The 18,991-nt window shown below is 42.1% G+C and overlaps 1 protein-coding gene across 4 annotated transcripts in view; it reads left to right on the top strand.

Annotated features, from left to right (window-relative positions):
• CDK6 (cyclin dependent kinase 6) overlaps positions 1-18,991 on the top strand; it is a 240,845-nt gene that overhangs the window by 209,378 nt on the left and 12,476 nt on the right. For all 4 annotated transcript variants that reach the window (XM_026505623.4, XM_048212848.2, XM_026505613.4 and 1 more), the window contains exons 6-7: positions 9,688-9,738; positions 15,117-15,252. In XM_026505623.4, the coding sequence (XP_026361408.1) occupies positions 9,688-9,738; positions 15,117-15,252 (187 nt within the window). The remainder of the gene's footprint in view (positions 1-9,687; positions 9,739-15,116; positions 15,253-18,991) is intronic.

Genomic DNA, 18,991 nt, shown 5'->3' with positions numbered 1-18,991 from the left:
CCCTTAACTAGGGAAAATAATTTCTGTTGTTTAAGCCACCTGGCCTGGTATTTTGTTAGGGCAGCTCCCAAGTTGACTGAGACAAGAAAAGATAGCACTGCAACAACAGAAAGGCAATTCTTTGATTAAATTAGTATTTAAGAGTGATAATTATTTCTGGCAAGCAATAGATAATACTTGTTGAAGTGGTTAGAAATAATTTTTTTTTATCTTAATGACCACTTAGGCTTCTTGAGTCATCTATAAAATTGACTAAGTCAGTAAATATATTAATTTGTAAGTTTTGTAATGTTTCGGGAGTCTCAAGTGGTTTGGTGAGGTCTGGTTTAATTTTAATTCTCAATTTTGAATTGAAAAATGGTGGGGTTTTCCTCTCTACCTCTCTTAGTGCTCACTCTCTCTCAAGGAAGTTACTCATACATAGTCCAGTAAAATATGAGCCCTCTGTGGAGAAATAAATTATTCACATCTGGTAACAAGGAAAAATTAATTCAGCTATTTATTTGTGAGGAAACGACCAGACTCAGAGTCCCCTACTGTGGAAGGATAGGGCAGCACACTTTCTCAGTTGTATTCATCTGCTCTGTCCTGTGAGTGGCACCTCCCATCCCTGGTAGGGGTTTTTCCTATTGGTCTCTGTCTCCGTTCACAGAACTTCATCTCCGATTATTCTTTTTGCCCCGGTCCTTGCCTTATATTACTTGGGCTTTAAATTTTCTTTTTCTCCCATGCTCTTCCCCACCAGCGCCCCTTCCTTTCTGGGCTAGTTTCCTTCTGCAGCCTCTTTCCCCTCCACCCTCTTTAATCCCTCACTCTGGCCTTTGCTACACTTCTTCTCAACCCTTCTCTTCCTCTGTCTTCCAAGAAGCCCATCCCTGACCTGCATACCTGGGTGAAGTAAAGCACCTGAGGGCGAAGTTCCTATCCTGCAGGCCTCTTGCTGCTTCCCTGATGGCTTTGGTGAGATTTTAGATGTAGGAGACTGTCAACCAGCCCCCTGTTTTTAAATACCCATTATTTGCAGGATGATACTGTGGCACAGATCAGTTAAAGCATAAACAGAACAATATAAATCAAATCGGTTTTGGCTCTAAATGTGTATGCGTCTATTCGTGTACACATCTCGGCGCAAATACACAATTTCACACCTGAATTACCCAGAGATGAACCAACAGCGCGAGTTTGGAGATGGGAGGGACTGACGTTGATGGAAAGAAGGGAGAGAAGGCCTTCTCAGTGGGAGGAACAGTAACCATTCCTGTTTATTAAATGAGCGCCAGTCATGCACGGAATTGGCAGTAAATCATGTGCTCTGGATACAGAAGCACGTAAGGGTTGGCCCTGCCCGCAGAGAGCTTCGTTTGGTTGGACAGACCAGCACGTAACTGAATAATCGAAGTGAATTAGCATCAGGCTAGGGAACGCAGAGGTGGGGTGAACAGATGGCGTACACGCGGTACTATATAGCAAGTCACAGAGTTGGGGGGGGGTTCTTCTGATTACGAAAGTTATTAGTGCTTATCAAACACTGAGTGAAGAATAATAGAAAAATGCAGAAAACAAACAAATCGCCCATAATCCTGCCATCCAGAGGAAAGCAGAAGATCGTAGTTCTGAAAAATGTCCTGTTTTGTACAGAGACTTTTTTGGTTTATTAATTAGTTCTAATCTGATAAATCAGGTGTTTGGGGAAATTGAGATCTTCTTAGTAGGTTATTCGAAACTTCCAGAGTACATGTCTCCACATGGGTACTTGACTGAATATACGGTAAAATAAATGTTTGTCACTACATTTTAATACCATGTACTTAAGCCTTCTTTATATATTTAGGCCTAAGGCAGTTTTTTTTTTAAGAATTTTATTTATTTATTTGATAGAGCACAAGCGGGGGGAGCAGGAGGCAGAGGGAGCCCAATGATGCAATGATGTGGGGCTCGATCCCGGACCCCAAGATCATGACTTGAGCCAAAGGCAGATGCTTAACCAACTGAGCCACCCAGGCGCCCCCTAGAGCAATTTTTTACTCTCCTTCTGAATCTGTTAGTTTGCTTCAAAATACAGCTTCTTTACTATTTTTTTAAACCACTTTATTGACGTACAATTCACATCCCATACAATTCACCAATATAAATTCAGTGGGTTTTAGTCTAGTATATCTACAGAGTTGGGCACCCATTACCACAATCAAGTTAACATTTTCATCAACCCAGAAAGAAACTCTGTTCCCATCACCAGGCACTTCTCATTCCCCCTCAAGGCCCTCAAGCTTAGGCAGCCATTAATCTACTTTCCTAGATTTGCCCCTTCTGTATAAATGGAATCATGCAATAAATACGTGGTATTTTGTGACCAGCTGCTTTTACTTAGCATACTGTTTTCAAGGGTTGTTCATGTTGTAGTAGTGCTTCATTCCTTTTCCTTTTTTTTAAGATTTTATTCATTTCTTTGAGAGAGAGAGTGAGCATGAGCAGAGGGAGAGGAAAAAGCAGACTCCCCGCTGAGCAGGGAGCCCAATGCAATGCGGAGCTTGATTCCAGAGTCCTGGGATCATGACCCGAGCGGAAGGCAGATGCTTAACCTACTGAGCCACCCAGGCCCCCCTGCTTCATTCCTTTTTATGACTGAATGACACTCCATTGTATGGCTATACGACATTCTGTTATCCCATTGTCAACTGATGGACATGTGGGTTGCTTCCACTTTAGGGCTATTGCGACCAATGCTGCTACATGCATTCATGTCCAGTGTTTATGTGCACACACATTGCCAGTATTGTTGGGTATATACCTACCTAGGTATGCTTACCTAATCTTTTACATGTTTTTCATTCTCAGTTTTCAAAGCATTGTTTTGTACATTATTTTTTATTATAAAGGAAGATGTTTAAAATTAAGTCAGTTGTCTTCCAGTCTTCTCCCCACCTTTCTTATTCAGCCTGGAAACTTAAAACCATGCTGCTTCTCCCAAGTCCTATTGAGTCTTTTACCAAATTCAGATCACCTTCCCTTCTGTGTCTTTGTGTCCTTTCCCATCTGCTCTGTCCCCCTGGGTTAGGTCCTTGTGATCTCGTTCGTTCCTGCCCTGACCTCCCTGTTGGCTTCCCTATCTCTGTCTTCATCCCCTCTGAGGGACTCAGCAAACCTCTGCCATATTTGTCTTTCTAAAACCCTGCTTCTGTTTGCAGCTCATTGGAGTCAGACAGACCAACTCAGCCACTTACTGTGCAGAGTTTCCTCGGTTAAGTTTCTTTACTTCTCATCTGTAAAAGGCAGTTAGCTCATCAGACCACCTCCCAACGTTGCAGTAAAGGTTAAATGATTGCCTTGAGCTTTCGTCTCCCACAGTAAGATGAGATAAGCAGCTTTCTTTCAAGATCCTGCATTTGTGTCTCGTGTCTCCCACAGAGGCAAGGATCATTATGGTAGTATGTAATATATATATATTTATTTACAAATACTATAAATTTATATTTTAATATATTTGTATTAAAATGTGTAATATAATTTAAGTATATGTATATTAAATATTAAGACCTATGTTATGTAATATTTATACTTAATATATATTTTGGGGGAAGGGTTATCTCCCAACAGCTAGTGCAGCCCAGTGTGCTTAGTGGGTGATCACTCAGTGTTTACGAAGCAAATTAATTCATTTTCTGCTAAATCTGGCTATTTGCATAAGTGGTAATTGTAAAGTAGAAAGTTAACATTTTTAACTTAACAGATGACAGCTCTCTAGAGCTGAACACAGGAACAAGCATTAAATAATAAGCAATATTTTTGAAAAGGTGGTGTTATGAACGTGGAGAATTCCTCTGCTAATCAAGAGAGATAGCCGCTAAAGCGTAACGGCAGGTCAAATGCAGGTTACAGAGGTGTTCTATAGGGTGATCCATGACTTCCTCATCTTTTTAGTACAATGAAAGTATTGTAACTGAATGAAACCTTTCATCTTCCCTTATGCATGAATCATTTCCTTTCCGTAACAGACGTATCAGCATACACGTCTCATCTGCTAGAAAACATACCCTACTTCTAAATGTTTCCCACTGTTTATTGAGCTTATGAATGATAGTTATATGTTCTTTTAGTTCGTTTAAAAAGGCATGTAATCTGAAACTTGGTGCCCTTTGTAATCCGACCCGAGAAAATTCACTTCACGCTTAAAAGATGTGGTGAGTGGTGCTAAAACTACATACAGAGGAAGAAATGATATTGCCAATCCAAAGTTAATCACACCTTATTTGAAAATCTGACATTCATTCTTTCTTTTCTCAATGATGCAGGTGTAAGAGTTGTAACAGGTATAAAGAATAGTGACCCCAGAGGAGGAATTATTAGCCTTTACTATGATTTGGGCATCCACCATGTGGTGACACGTGTCCCCTTCCTTTCTTGTTCACTACGTGGAACACTTTGTTATCATTTGTGGATAGCAGTGGCCAGGAACAAGAGAGCTGTCTACCACGTATGAGTGTGAGGAAGTATATGTGTGTTTAGTTGCCACTTACTGTAGGTCTCCTTTAAACTGGACGTTTTACAGATAAAGCAAGTAAGGTTCAAAGAGGCTAAGTGACTTTCCTAAGTTCATTCAGAGAGAAATGGCTGTGTGAGGATTCACACCCAGGACAGTTCATCACCAAAGCCTATGCCCTTTCCCCCATCAACAAATATTCTGAAAAATCAACATGTTGGGTGGGGAGGGGTGCGTGTGCATTAAGGCTAAAACTCTCACTAATTCAAAAAAGCTTTGGGGAAAATCCTTGCTAAAGAAAACCAAGAACCGGGGTGCCTGGGTGGCGCAGTCGTTAAGCGGATGCCTTCGGCTCAGGGTGTGATCCCGGTGTTCTGGGATCGAGCCCCACATCAGGCTCTTCCGCTGGGAGCCTGCTTCTTCCTCTCCCACTCCCCCTGCTTGTGTTCCCTCTCTCGCTGGCTGTCTCTCTCTCTGTCAAATAAATAAATAAAATCTTAAAAAAAAATTAAAAAAAAAGAAAACCCAAGAACCATACTTGTTTTGGCATGACAGCACCTACAGTCATATGAGAAGAAAACTGACTTTGCTATAGTTTGAAATGAATGCAATTTGTCATTGTATTTTGCAATGATTTCCTTTTAGTTAAAAAAATGCTTATATATATAAATTAAAATTTATTGTTTGCAGAAAGTTTATTTTATCAGCATTAACTATTATTAAGTATAATAGTGAAGGAAGATATTTGAAGAAAATACTTGGAAATAACCTAAAATTCTCTTTCATAAAAACATAGCAATGGTCAGTTTCAGATATTTTCCCCCAAATATTATTTATCTTGTCAAATAAATTGGCTTCAAAGGGTAGAATGACAAAGTCTTCCAGTAGGGTCCTCTGTAGTTTATGTGGGAATTCCAAATAGAAAAGAGATTGAGGGCCATGAGAGAAGGTTTATGCCAAAGAAGGTAATTGTCCCAAGAAGTGAGTATGAAGAAAATCTGAGGGAAAAGGGGGATCATAGGCTAGGTGAAGAGAAAAGAAATGTATGAAATTAGAAATGGATCCATGAAATGTAGATTCAACAAAGGTCTTTCACCGATAATGTTTGTGCACCATTACCCAAACGTTTGGTTAAATTACTGAAAAATCATCTGAAGTAATTAATTAATTATAGTTTTTGATATAGTAAAATACATAAAAGTTACTGTCCTTCAGTAATGCCCCATATAATAAAGGGATTTTTTAGTATAATAATCCAGTAAAAGAATTGCTGTTTTTATTTGGGATGTTCTTGGTAGGTATAATCTTTCCATTTTGCTAGTTAACCCCCCAAAAAATGTGTATATAAAGAAGAAGTGTTTTAAAAAAATATAAATCCAGGCTTGAGATTTACTGCTTTCAGTAGAATATCTCTTGTGTTAATTTTATTTTTAAGTAACTAGTTTAAAAGAATTAGTAAGTATGTCACCTGAGAGGCTTCTGGGATAGCTTAGTGTGGATCCTTTCCCTGCAGTGACTCAAAAAAAAGACAAAAAATGCATGACTTTTTGACTTTTATGAGCCTCTGTCTCATGATATAGAATAGAATATTCCCCTTCCATCTTTAGTCTTCGTAAAGGACCCATATAAATATACCCTGGGATTTCAAGGAGAGGTAGATTTAGGCAGTAGGAAGAAATGGAGTTCAGAGTTATTTTGGACCTCCTCACATTGTCTCTGTCTGGCCATCTCTAGCTCAGTCTGTCTTTCAGTCTTTCTGTGTCTTACTCTCCCCCATGTTGGTCCTTCAGCCCTCTACTTCCTTCCAGCTCAGCCCTATGTCATGGTAATAAAGGACTAGCCAAGTTTGACTCATGTATGTGTGTGTTTTAGCTGAATCATTCCTGCAATTATAAAATTATTCAAGGCAGTAGAATTAAACTCCCTTACCAATAAACCAAAGACTATAGTCAAAGATGTCCGTAATTGTCCACCTAAAACATGCCATAAATTACATTACTTGAAGGATATTTAGCTCAGCTTATCTGAGGAAGGAAGAAATATGCAGAATAACCTCAGTGAAAATACAGTCCTCAGTACATGATGCACCCAGGTCAGAGACCTAATACAGCCAAGACTTTTGACCGCGGAGCCTTATTTAAAGACAGAGTGTATTATACAGTTGGGACAATCTTATTCTTACATTTTGGTATCCACCACAGCACCCCCAAGAGGTCATCATGATGAAAGCTTTCATCTTTTCTCTAAATCCATTGTAACTCTCCAAGCTTCTAATAAACATAGCATAGCATCTTCTCTCACAAAACCAGCTCCTACAAACTTGAGCTTTTTCAGCCCAAAACTGATTGGATGGTCCTAAGAATTTGATCATATTCCTGACCACCTTTTGGTCAACTAAGAGTACTAGTTCCAGGTAGACTTGTTCCCCCCTTCATGTGACTCATTGCCATTATTTTGTGACTTATGTTTTTGCATCCCAAGATCTATTTTATAGGAGTTAATTGCATGCAGTCAGGATTTAGTGGTTCTGTATAACTCAAGCCAATCCATATCTATCCTAAAGCCAACTTAGTAGACCTCACAGTCCCATGCCAGGTCTTGCTATCTGGCAAAAGTCATTCTGAGCCATACACTGAATTGTTGCTTCCGAGTTTCTAGTATTCCCCATAGCAGGTCACAGAGAAGTGGTTCTGATTCAGACCTTTCTGCTCCTTGCACTCATTAAAGCAGACCAAACTAATGAGCCAATTCTAACTCAGGGATGTAAAGCACATTTCATTCTGTGGGGCCAAGTCCAGCCAAGAGAGGCAAGACTTCAAGGCTCTGGCAATATGGTGGACTACATGATTTGAAAGCCCTCTGCTAAAACATGTAGCAAATGTAAGATAAAATACAGCAAGCATTTGCTTAAATGCACAGTGGAGCTAGCAAAAATGTTACAACATTGGCAAGGGAGAAAAACAAAAAGGGAGCCAGTAACCAAACCAGTGAGGGCATGAGCCACTGCCAGAGCTGAGCTTCAGGCTCGGGTCTCAGTACCCACCTCAGGAAAGAGATAGGCTTATGCTTTTGCCTGGGAACAAGGTCCACTCAAGGTAGTCTGCCTTGTTTGTTTCCCAGTAGCGATGCCAGTTTCTTTTAAGCTGCTCCATGATCCTCAAAGATAATTTCACTGTGGATACCAGTCTTCTTCGTGCAGGGTGAGGGGCTTGGCATGTTTACCAAGCCGCTTCACCAGCTCATCAGATTAAAGGCGTGCCCTCGGTGCCCTCTGTGCCTGCTGACCCGGCGTGCCCATCACTCGAGCCATTTGAGATGCGTGCTACACAAAGAGGGGTCGTTTGTGTTTGTCCAGACCTCATAATGCTGGTTATACTTAGTCTTGTAATTTTATACCTTAATACTAAGGAAACAGAAGTGTGAAAAGAAAGGGCACTATTGTTTCTGTGCAACCCAAGTTCTGCGCTTTGGAAAGGAGAAGAAAAATGGTGCTATCAATTAAGATGTGAGCAAAACAGCTGTAATAGGTTGCACTGGGGGCAGAATGTAAAAATCTATTAGGGCCTAGCACTGTATGTCAACTACACCGGAGTTAAAATTAAAAACTTAATTAAGGGGCACCTAGCTGGCTCAGTCAGTAGAGTGGGCAACTCTTGATCTCAGGGTTGGAAGTTCAAGCCCCGTGTTGGGTATAGAGATTCCTTAAAAATAAAATCTTAAAAATAAATAAATAAATAAATTTAGAAGGGCCATCAGACAGTAAGTGTATGGAAAGAATAGAGAACTTCAGTCACTCTGGTGAATTGCTTTGTTCCTTGTTGAAGCAGGGCAAGAATTTAAAGACACTTGGACATTTGCAAAGCAACCTGAATACAGAATCCCACAGGCACCTGCTTGTGAGACACCGGGTTCTCTCTAAAGTGCTCTTCACCCTGGCTCTGTGCTATTTCACCCCAGAGGCTCAACTGTAGGAGCTGTCTGTGAGTGTGGAGAACATTAGTAACCAAAATAAAAGTATCACAATATAATAATGAAGCAGATAAGCTTTGGGGGAAAGCGAACCTGGTTTGAATTTTAAGTCTGCATTTTGTTATTGGTCCTTCGGTAAGTCATGAAACATCTCCATCCGCTCATCAGAAAATAAGAATAATAATACTACCTTGCTCCTGAAATTTTTGTGAGAATTAAATGGAGATAATGTTCGGGGAGCACATGGCATTATGTCAGATTCAACATTAGTGTTCTAGAAATAATAGCTGTTAAGATTCCATTGTTTGGCTTTTCTAAAATTGATATGTAATATTTATATTTATAATTGATATATAACATTTAAAAATATGGTCTCTGGTAATAGGCTACAAATATTTTTTAAAGCACATTATTGTTGAAAAATATCTGTCAGTCATTGAGCAAGGGGTTAGGAAACATTTCCGTGTGTGCCATAGGAATATATTAAATAAAATATTTATTAACTGAGCACCTGTTCAGGTAAAGCTCTAGGCCAAAGATTAGGGGCAAACCTAGAGAAGTCCTTGCCTTCGAAGAGTATTGATCTGCTTGGGAAGATGCCAGAAATGTCACCAAATGAGCTCATTTAATGGCCAGCTAAATGCCCAGGTTGACACTGAGGGCTGTGTGTTCACCTCTCCTCTGAAGCCCAGAGTGATGGCTAACTACCATAACGCTGTGAGATAGAAAGTGATAAAATCAGAAAAATAGTTCCAGAGGCATGTCACTGCAGCAGTGGTACCCATGGAAAGAAAGAGCGCCCTGAGGAAGTCCTGTGATAGCAGAGAGGGGAGGAAAGGGTGCTCAGAGAAGAATCTGACCAAGAACAGTTTCAAAGAAGCCCGCGCACCCCTCGGTCCCAACTAGAACAGTGATGCATTCCACCCTATCAGAAAGTTGGGTAGGACTTTGAAACCAGGGCCTGTGTGTCCCCGTGGCACTGTTGTTGCAGTGAGTGCGAACAGAATACCCACGGTGGTAAAACAGGGGAGTCAAGGACCAGCAGATAGTTATGAGAGATTCTTACTATGAAGTCAAATGCAAGAAAAACCTACATAGACCAAAGGAGAGATGTCTCACTTCTTTATTCCTTCCTCACCCTTAAAGAATGTTTTGCTTCCTGTAAACAATGGTAATGACCAATACGATTGAAATGTAACTGGAGAAAATTCCCTGTTTAATATGTATCTTTACTCTTGTAGGCCTCTTTTTCGTGGAAGTTCAGATGTCGATCAGCTTGGAAAAATCTTGGAGTAAGTAGTAACTGTAATTTTACATCCGTGTCCATAGCATTAAAACGTGTACCGTGCCTTTTCTCTGACATTCACATAAAATATTTACCTCCTGTCTTTCCTCCCCCAAGCTGCTGCCTCCGTCAGTGTTACTATTTGGTGAGTGGGGACATGGCAGACATGCTGTTTTATGCAGAGCCCATCATGATGTGTGGCCTAACCGGTCTGCTCTGGAAGCTTGCATGTTGCTCAGGCGGATCTTTTCGCAGATCCTCCTTCTCCATTTGGCTGAGCTCCATTTCTTGAGTTCAGATGTGTTGTCTGCTTGGGGCCATTTCAGACGCATCCAACATCAGTGGTGGGGCGCTTGGTTGCCTGGTAGCCCATCCTTGCCCACTGGGCTTCCTGTTCCCATTGAGTATCCCCATTGAGTCATCCGGATTGGTTTTGCATTGTTTTGTTTTGGATGGTATGCTACACAACCCGTTTTCCTTTGAAGCACCGACATAGGAAATGAGAATCCTAGGTTCTAACCCTATGTCTGTTGCTAAATTCTGTGCAGTCTTGAGAAAGTCATTTAAAATGCCCTGTAAAGTGCACACATGGTGCCCGGTGCATAGTGAATGCTTTTAAAATGGCAGCTATGATTATAATTCATCATTAATCATTTAACCTTTTTTTCCTTAACTTCTTCACCTGAATACTGAAACTTTGGACGTAAATTCTAAGATCCTTTCTTGCGCTCAAATTCTTTGGTTCTAATTGTCTGTTACTTGGCTCGTTGATGATTTGCAGAGTTCCATTCATGTCTACATGTTTGTGCCCATGGGGTATGTATGCTTTCATGTTTCTAGAATGTTAAGAAAGGGGCTTTTCCTCTCACAAAGCATGAAGTGTGTGCATTTGCCAAGCCCCCTCAGAATTAGGGTGAAGTAAGAAAAAAGTGGGAGTTCTAGAGCCAAAAGTAGACCCAGTCATTGGTCTGTAACATTTTAGAGGAATCCCAGTGATTTTTATGATATTTTCAGTCCGTAAAGCTGGTGAAAAGTACCCCTAAAGAAAATAATTACATGTTTAACGCTATCTACTCGAGCATGAGTGCTTAAAACAGTTGGAATAAAACTGGAACTTCAGTTTGTTCTTTTAGTGACTTGGAAAGCTCCACTAGACTTCTGATGATGCCAGTGCCACTCCTGAATCACAACCTAGTGGCTTCAAGGCCTGAAAAATACCTGCTGGGTTTATTGTGTGGGGGCTCCCCCGGTCCAGGGCAGCTGCTGGGACTCCCACTCCCCACCACCTCCTCTCCCCCTTCCTCCCCCTTCTGCTCCTGCCAGTCCATAAGATGGGCAGATTCAGGACAGAACTCATGTTCTCTCTGCTTCTGGATGTCAACTTCTTTGCTCATAGGGCGATGAACTCCCATCTGTTCTTCCCCCCACTGTTGAATATAGTTTGTGTGCAGTGCGAACTTGAAACAGGAACTGGGAAAGTCAGACACACCAGTGACTCTGTTAAAAGGAAAAGCCATCTTGAGGGAAGCCAGCTCGCCAGACACTGAAACCCGTCACCACCTTTCCCTTACTGACATCACCCAGGCGTTCTGTCCACCTCTAGCCCTGGGGTCTGCGAACTTGTTAGCCTTGTTAGTGCCCCTTGGTATCTGAAGCCAGGGAAATGGACCGAAGAGAACCTCCGACAAACATGTTTGACTTGCGCCCAAGGGAGAGCCAGTCCCAGTTTTGGCAAAGGCCTGAGACCCTGGGTTGCCAGCAGAAAAGAAGCCATAAAGTTCTAGAAGTCTTATGCGTTTAGCATTTCCTTCGTGGTTCCTGGCGTTGTTTCACTGAAATGATGTTCTGTTTACTCTGCGTTTGTTCCTTTGGCATAAAGAAAAGGGACAATGCTGCACCCTAGTGTCATTTCTAAAGTACTTGAAAAATGATTTCTATCCCTGCTGCCATTTATAGATTCGGTGCTGTCAGTCTTTGCAGTACAATGTCAACTTTTAAGGCTTATATTCAGCTGTCCAAATACTGAAACTTGATGCAAGCACTTTTTAATGGACCTATCAGAGTTTCACAACATTCGTCTATGGGCCATAAAAGTTCATACTGGATATTAAAGGGAATTTTTTTTTTTTAAAGGAAAGCCACATTCACATTCTCTTACGAGGAGAACTGTTTCTGCATTTAGAAAGATTTATACTTTCAAAGAACAGCAAGTACTTTGAAAGTGAAACTGAATGCTTTTAGCTCGTGACATTTTAGAGCATTTTTCAGAGCAGAGTCATAGTTAAATGGAAACAAAATATTGGATTTGGAATGAAGAGAGCTGGGTTCGCACCCGCTCTGTGGCTGAACTCACCGTGTGTGACTTTGGCAGTTGAATTCACTCCTCAACCCTTCGTTTCCACATCTACAAAAAGGAAGTAATAACTGACCTACATGTCTCAGGAGGTCGTTATGGGATCAGAGGAGGTGATAGATTTAAAAATACTTTTGAAAGGTGTTTATATAGATGGCTGTGTACACGTATATGTAATTATACACCGCACATACATATACACACAGAGACACTCGTTTTTGCTTTCGACCTTCAGCTATGCATAGCACCAGATTCATTTCGATACAAATATATTCAAAGCTGCAAATAAAAGGATTTTTTAAAAAGATATTTTAATTATTACTAAGAATTTTTATAATTGATTTCTAGATGACTGGTGATGATATGCAAAAAAATGATATAAAAATGGCTAAAAAGCTAAAAATGAAGGAAATAAAGTTTCTTCCTCTGCCTATCCCGTTCTTTCCAAGCATACACATTTATGTCCTTTAGTAATCAGTAGTGGTATCTTTTTTCTTTCTACTCTTATTCTAGATCTTGTTATTAAGCAAATTTGTGTATTACCCAGGTTGTCATTTCCATTCACTTGTTCTGGTAGATATGGCCATGAGTCTGTCTTTATTTGTCTCAACAACGTGGCTCTCCCCACGTGTCCAACAGACATTGGAGTACAGGGTCTTTTCCCGGACACCGAGTGCCAGGTGCAATTATGATACAGGTGTCTGCTCTTCCCAGGTGAGGTCTGTGACCTGGGCTCTGTTGAGGGAAGGCAGGGGGGAAGAAAGCCTTACAGAGAGCCTGTGACGTTCACCACCACATCTTCCTGAAACCTGGAAATCCATTCAGGAGAACACATCTTCTCGACCTTTGTCCCAGTGAGTGCAGGCCAAGGAGAAGACTCTAATGCAGGCCAGCACCATTTCTAACTGTAGTTAAAATAATTTGGTCAGGGGGTGCCTGGCTGGCTCAGTTGGTAGAGCATGCAACTCTTGATCTCAGGGTTGTAAGTTCGAGGCCCACGCTGGGTGTAGAGATTACTTAAAAATAAAATCTTAAAAAAAAAGTTCGGTCAATTTGAATGGCCATATATTCTGTCCACTACATTGTAACTTTTTAGTTTGAAGTTAATCAGAGTATTAAGTGAGATATAAGTGCTTGCATCCGATTTCCCTTATTCAAACCTACCTATTATCTATACATAAACTTTATTTTTTTTAAGATTTTATTTATTTATTTGAGAGAGAGTGAAAGTGAGAGAGATCACAGAGGGAGAGGGAGAGGCAGACTCGCTGCTGAGCAGGGAGCACAGTTGGGGCTGGATCCCAGGACCCTGAGATCATGGCCCTAGCCAAAGGCAGATGCTCAACCAGCTGAGTCACCCAGGTGCCCCTATACATAAACTTTAAATAATATCTCCATGTTGTAGGGGTGCGTGGGTGGCTCGGTCCGTGGAGCATCCCACTGTTGGTTTCCACTGAGTCGAGATCTTGGGGTCGTGGGCTTGCCCGCCCCCATCTAAAGCCACTGACCTATTAATATTTCTGAAGAACCTCAAGTCACACATCAATAGGACTCAAGCAGTTCATATTTTTAGTGTGGTAGTGATGCATTGCCTATGCATTTTAGATTAATAACATTATTTTCTTCTTATAATAATAATGGGTGGGGCACCTGGGTGGCTCAGTCGGTTGGGCATCTGCCTTCAGCTCAGGTCATGATCTCAGGGTCCTGGGATCCAGACCCATGTTGGGCTCCCTGCTCAGCGTGGAGTCTGCTTCTCCCTCTCCCTCCACCCCTCCCCCCTCTCGTGCTCTCTCTCTGTCTCAAATAAATCAATAAAATCTTTAAAATAATAATAATGGCTAATGTATTGATAGTGACAAGTGTTATGTGTCAGGCACTGTGCTATGCTCTTTATATAAATTATCACTGTACATTATGATTGTTAATAAACACACTGAGGCTTACAGAAGTTAAGTAATTTGTCCTTATCTACAGAATTTGAACCCAGGTCTGCCTTTTCCAAAGCCTATTCTACTTTTTAAATTTATTTTTTGTATTTAAATATAGCTGACGTACAATGCCTGTGCTGTTTCTATGTCACTTGATCCTCTCTCCACATTTCTGATCCCAGAATAATTTTCATGGGAAACATAAATGATACTGTCTTTCTCTATTGTTTGCTCACTTTGGAATACCATAAAATAGTTTTACAGGGGTGCCTGGGTGGCTCAGTCAGTTAATTGTCCAGCTCTTTATTTCGGCTCAGGTCATGACCTCAGGGTGGTGAGATCGAGCCCCAAGTCAGGCTCTGTGCTCAGCCTGAAGTCTGCTTGTCTCTCTCCCTCTGCTCCTCCCCCCACTTGCACTCTGCTCTCTCTCTCTCTCTCTAAAATAAATAAAATCTTTTAAAATAAAAAAATTAGTTTTGTAGTATAAAATATATATAAACTAAATTTAATTAAATTAATTTGAAATTAAATTATAAAATAGTGTTTGCCCAGCACAGAATTAACATACCTATTAGCCACTTTTGGGTCTGATTCTAATATATGTAATTACTGTTTGGGGAATTGTTCTTTAACCAAAAGTGCGGCCAAATTTATGTGTTAATGAATCGTGTTCGATGAGCATCATAAAAGCATGTCAATATGAGAGTGTGGATCAGAACCCAAAAAAGCACTCTTGGGCATAAAGGAAAATATGTGCCCTCGTGGGCCTCCTACTCTGTCAGCATGTCAGGACTTATTGGTAATATGTTATTTTCTGTTTCTGCATCATCTCATACATTTAGTATCTGCTACCAGAGGAATCTCTTATCTCTTCCCAGTGAATCTTCCAGTTCTCCTGTGAGATCGCCCTCTACCCTGTGATCACCCTATTTCAGTAGGACAGAGATGAGAGTCCTGCCAGTAATGCAAGTGAGGGGGCTCCCTGGGCTCTGTGTCCCCCATGCCTGCCTCTTCAACTTTATCATCATCTGGACTTTGGTGGGAAAATAGCTTCAGCATAGCAGCTAATGATGCTTATGTTCACGCGTGGCTCTTTTGTAGTGTAATTGGACTCCCAGGAGAAGAGGACTGGCCAAGGGATGTCGCCCTTCCCAGACAGGCTTTTCACTCCAAATCTCCTCAACCGATTGAGAAGTTCGTAACAGATATTGATGAGCAAGGCAAGGACCTCCTTCTGGTAAGTTCACGCGGTGCAGAGTTGGTCTGTACGGGGCTGATGAGAGACGTGACCTGTCCGCTGGGTGGTCTCGTGAGTGGCGGGCGCAGCATCAGTGTAGCATCATTACCACAGCCACGCAGAGCAAGAGGCCACAGCCTCTCAGCAGCTTTCATTTCCATACCTGCAGCAGCTGGTGGCTTTTGATTCTGGAATGTCTTCATTTCCTACAGAAAGAGAAAGAGTGTGATCCACACGCTTTCAATCCGCCATCTTTAAATGTTCATTTGAGGGGCGCCTGGGTGACACCACCACCCAGTGGTTGAGCGTCTGCCTTCGGCTCAGGGCGTGATCCCGACGTTATGGGATCAAGCCCCACATCAGGCTCCTCCGCTATGAGCCTGCTTCTTCCTCTCCCCCTCCCCCTGCTTGTGTTCCCTCTCTCGCTGGCTGTCTCTATCTCTGTCGAATAAATAAAATCTTTAAAAAATAAAAAATAAATGTTCATTTGAATGCAGCCACAGAAGCCTCTCGATTCATCTAGACATATGCTTCCAATAAGTATTGAACGTGCCATGCACATAGAAAGTACCCCACTGAAAATAAGGACTTGTGTTCTGCTTGAGATTTAGACGCGTAATACTTGGCCTTATACATTCTTCCCTACAGAACAATAGGTTGAGGAGTGTACCTATTGAGCTACCCTTGGTGTTGAGAACCCACTGAGTAATGAGTGTATCCTTCACCTGTTGACTAACAACTTTTGATATCTCACCAAGAAAGTGCTCCCAGACCTAGAGGCGCTAGTGCTCCCGTTCTGTCAATGTATTCTAAATTTCAAATATAGACTAAGAGTCTATAGGCTTTAGTAGAAATGTTCTAATTTAACTCCGTGTGGACACAGCCATTGATTGGCATGTTCGCAGAGCCATGGATTCTCCCAGTGAGATCCCTAATTCCATCTTCACCTGGTGGTGGCTCATTTCTGGCTTACTCAAAGATTCCCTCCAGTGCCACGTTACAGAGAAAGGCAGCTATATTCCCTCCCCTCCGTTTATTTCTAAGACACTCTGAGGACTTTGGCTCACATCCTTTGAAATAAATTATTATTAGAAGGGAGAATATAGTCTCCCATACAGAGGCTGACTGTATATCCACACTTGCTGGCTCACCTACTATTTAGGAAATTTTTTCCTTGGTTTCAAATAACAGATGTGTACTTGCATTACCTTAAGAAGAGGGGGTTTGATGCAGCCTGGCAGAGAAAAGCCATCCAGAGCGTAAATGCTCCCTCAGTCCTGCTAAGAACATCACCTGCTCAGCAGCTCTGCTTGTCTCTGCCCTGAAGGCCTTTTCTCCCCTTCAGTGCCTCTTTTCGCTAGTACTCTCTGCTCCCCTTAACTCTGACTGGCCCTTTGACTGTCAGAACTTCGGCCAACTCATGGATCCTTTCAGCTCTAATGCCCACTGCTCATGTTCACTCTGTTGTTAGTATTTCCTGCATCAGAGTCCTAAAAGGAAGAATGTGGCTGACACACCTCACCTTTGCCAAGCCATGATAGGAGTTGCTGCCCAGAGCCAGGTCACCATTCCTGGTCTGGTCAGCTACGCTGGGAGGGGGTAGGGATGATGTGTTATAAAATATGGCCGCCATCGGCTTTCCTTTTCAGCAAGAACTTTGAATGGAATGCTCCTCTTAGAAGATTCGGGACACAGAATCACAATGATAGCCGATTTTAGTAGTAAAGCATCCCACTTCTTCAGCTCCTGGGATACCCAAAGACAGCTCAGAGTACCTCCTAGCTCCAACATCAGTAGGAGTCGCCAAGAGGAACTTAAAACATAAAGATAGCAGACGATGTTGCATGTTCATTCAGTGTCTCCCACTAGTGCTGCTGGCTTCCAAAGTCAGACCACACACTAGTGCTCAACTAGAGAAATGCAGGAGACAGAAAAGAAAAAGGCACAAAGAAGCTACCGGAGAGAGAAGGAAGAGGGTAGACAATGAGCGTCAGCAGAGATTAGAAAAAGCAAAGGAGAGAAATAAGCAGCAGCCCCAGTGACGTCAGGACTGGAAGAAACTTAAGGACAAAATGTAATAATCCATGGGCATTCCGGGAAAGGACAGCTGAGGACCGCAAAGCTCAGAACCCCCTGAAAGTTCTCAATGTTTCCTGCTAGAGGGACACGGGAGAACTATCAAGCGGAAGAGAGAGAGCCATTCAGTGCCAGAGAGGCAGCTGGGATCCCAGCAGTACTTGTTGCCTCTATTCAGAATGATTTAGTAAGGATGAAAAGGGAAAGGTATTTTAGAAAGTCATTCCTTTTAAGAAACAACATTTAAAAGTTTAGCACTCTAAGAATTGTCCTTTGTTTTATCTGAAAACAAGGCTGACACTACAACGTCTCAGCCATGTATGTGTGGATACGTGCATTGGCATTTGTAAATGCTCTTACGTACATACATAAGTAGGGCACAGTAATAAGACCATTCAGGGGGAAGATTATTTTTAACATCCCAAACCTACCCGTCTTTACAAGTCTTCTCCCCTTCGTCGTGGTTAACTTGAGAGGCTGAGGACTTACTCCAAATACGATGCTCTTTGAATTTCTGCTGTCTGTTTTCAGAGCCTAAGGCACATATCAGGGGAGAGTGGGCTATTTCTTGGATTAGTCTGGTTCTGCTGCATAACACACAACCCAAAAGTCTCACCAACATCCAGCAGTAAGCATTTATTTTTGCTCATGGGTCTGCAGATTGGCAGAAACAGCTCTGCTGCAGCCTATGGGTCAAGGACAAGTGTTCTCCATGTGTCACATTCTGGGGCTCAGAACGAGAGGGGCTTTGGCTCCCTGGAGCAGGTTTTTCTTGTAATGGAAGGTGGATGCTCCCAAAGGACCAGCAGAAACACATGATGGCCCCGATGGCCTAGGCTTGGAAGAGGCACCCTGCTGCTTCTGTCCATATTCCATTGGCCAAAGTAAGTTACATGGCCCAGGCCAACTCTAATAGAGGAAAGACTACCCCTCCCATGAAGGGAGGGGTGGGAAGAAGGAGGATACGTGCTGAAAAATGATCCAGTCCGTCATGGTGTTCAACTCTTGACTGAATAGCAATTCCAGAATCTCATTTTATCCGTTATTTGGCAAGAAAATTAGATTTTCTTGGAGAAACAATATTCTTACACAAGATTTTGAATTAATTCTCAAATCATCCAATTGCTCTGTTGAAGCAGAGCAGCGATAGAACTTAGCCACCGTTTCTAACAATGTTTCTGTAGGACATAAAGTATTAAGACTTCCAACTTGGGACACCTGCGTGGCTCAGTTGGTTAAGTGCCTGCCTTTGGCTCAGGTCATGATCCCAGGGTCCTGGGATCGAGCCCCGCATTGGTCTCCCTGCTCAGAGGGGAGTCTGCTTCTCCCTCTCCCTCTGCCCCTACCCTGCTGGTGCGCTCGTGTGTGCTCGCTCTCTCTCTCTCTCTCTCTCTCTCTTTCTCAAATAAATCTTAAAAAAAAAAAAAAGAATCTCTTCCAACTTGAGATTCTCACACACTTCCACATTAGGCTAAGGAGTTCTCCTTCTCTCCACCCTCTTCCCAGCTCTAAGCCGTCAAGATAGCTGTGAGGATGGGCTTCCTCCCACACAGCCCTCTAGGGACATGTCTCTCTATCTTGAACATATTCCCACAACTTTTTTTTTCTTTGTTCATATTTCCTAGGGATTAAACTGGCTGCTTCCTTTTCTAATGTCACTACC

Source organism: Ursus arctos, unplaced genomic scaffold (genome assembly GCF_023065955.2).
Source record: "Ursus arctos isolate Adak ecotype North America unplaced genomic scaffold, UrsArc2.0 scaffold_3, whole genome shotgun sequence".
Taxonomy (NCBI): domain Eukaryota; kingdom Metazoa; phylum Chordata; class Mammalia; order Carnivora; family Ursidae; genus Ursus; species Ursus arctos.
This window is presented reverse-complemented; position numbering and strand designations above follow the sequence as displayed.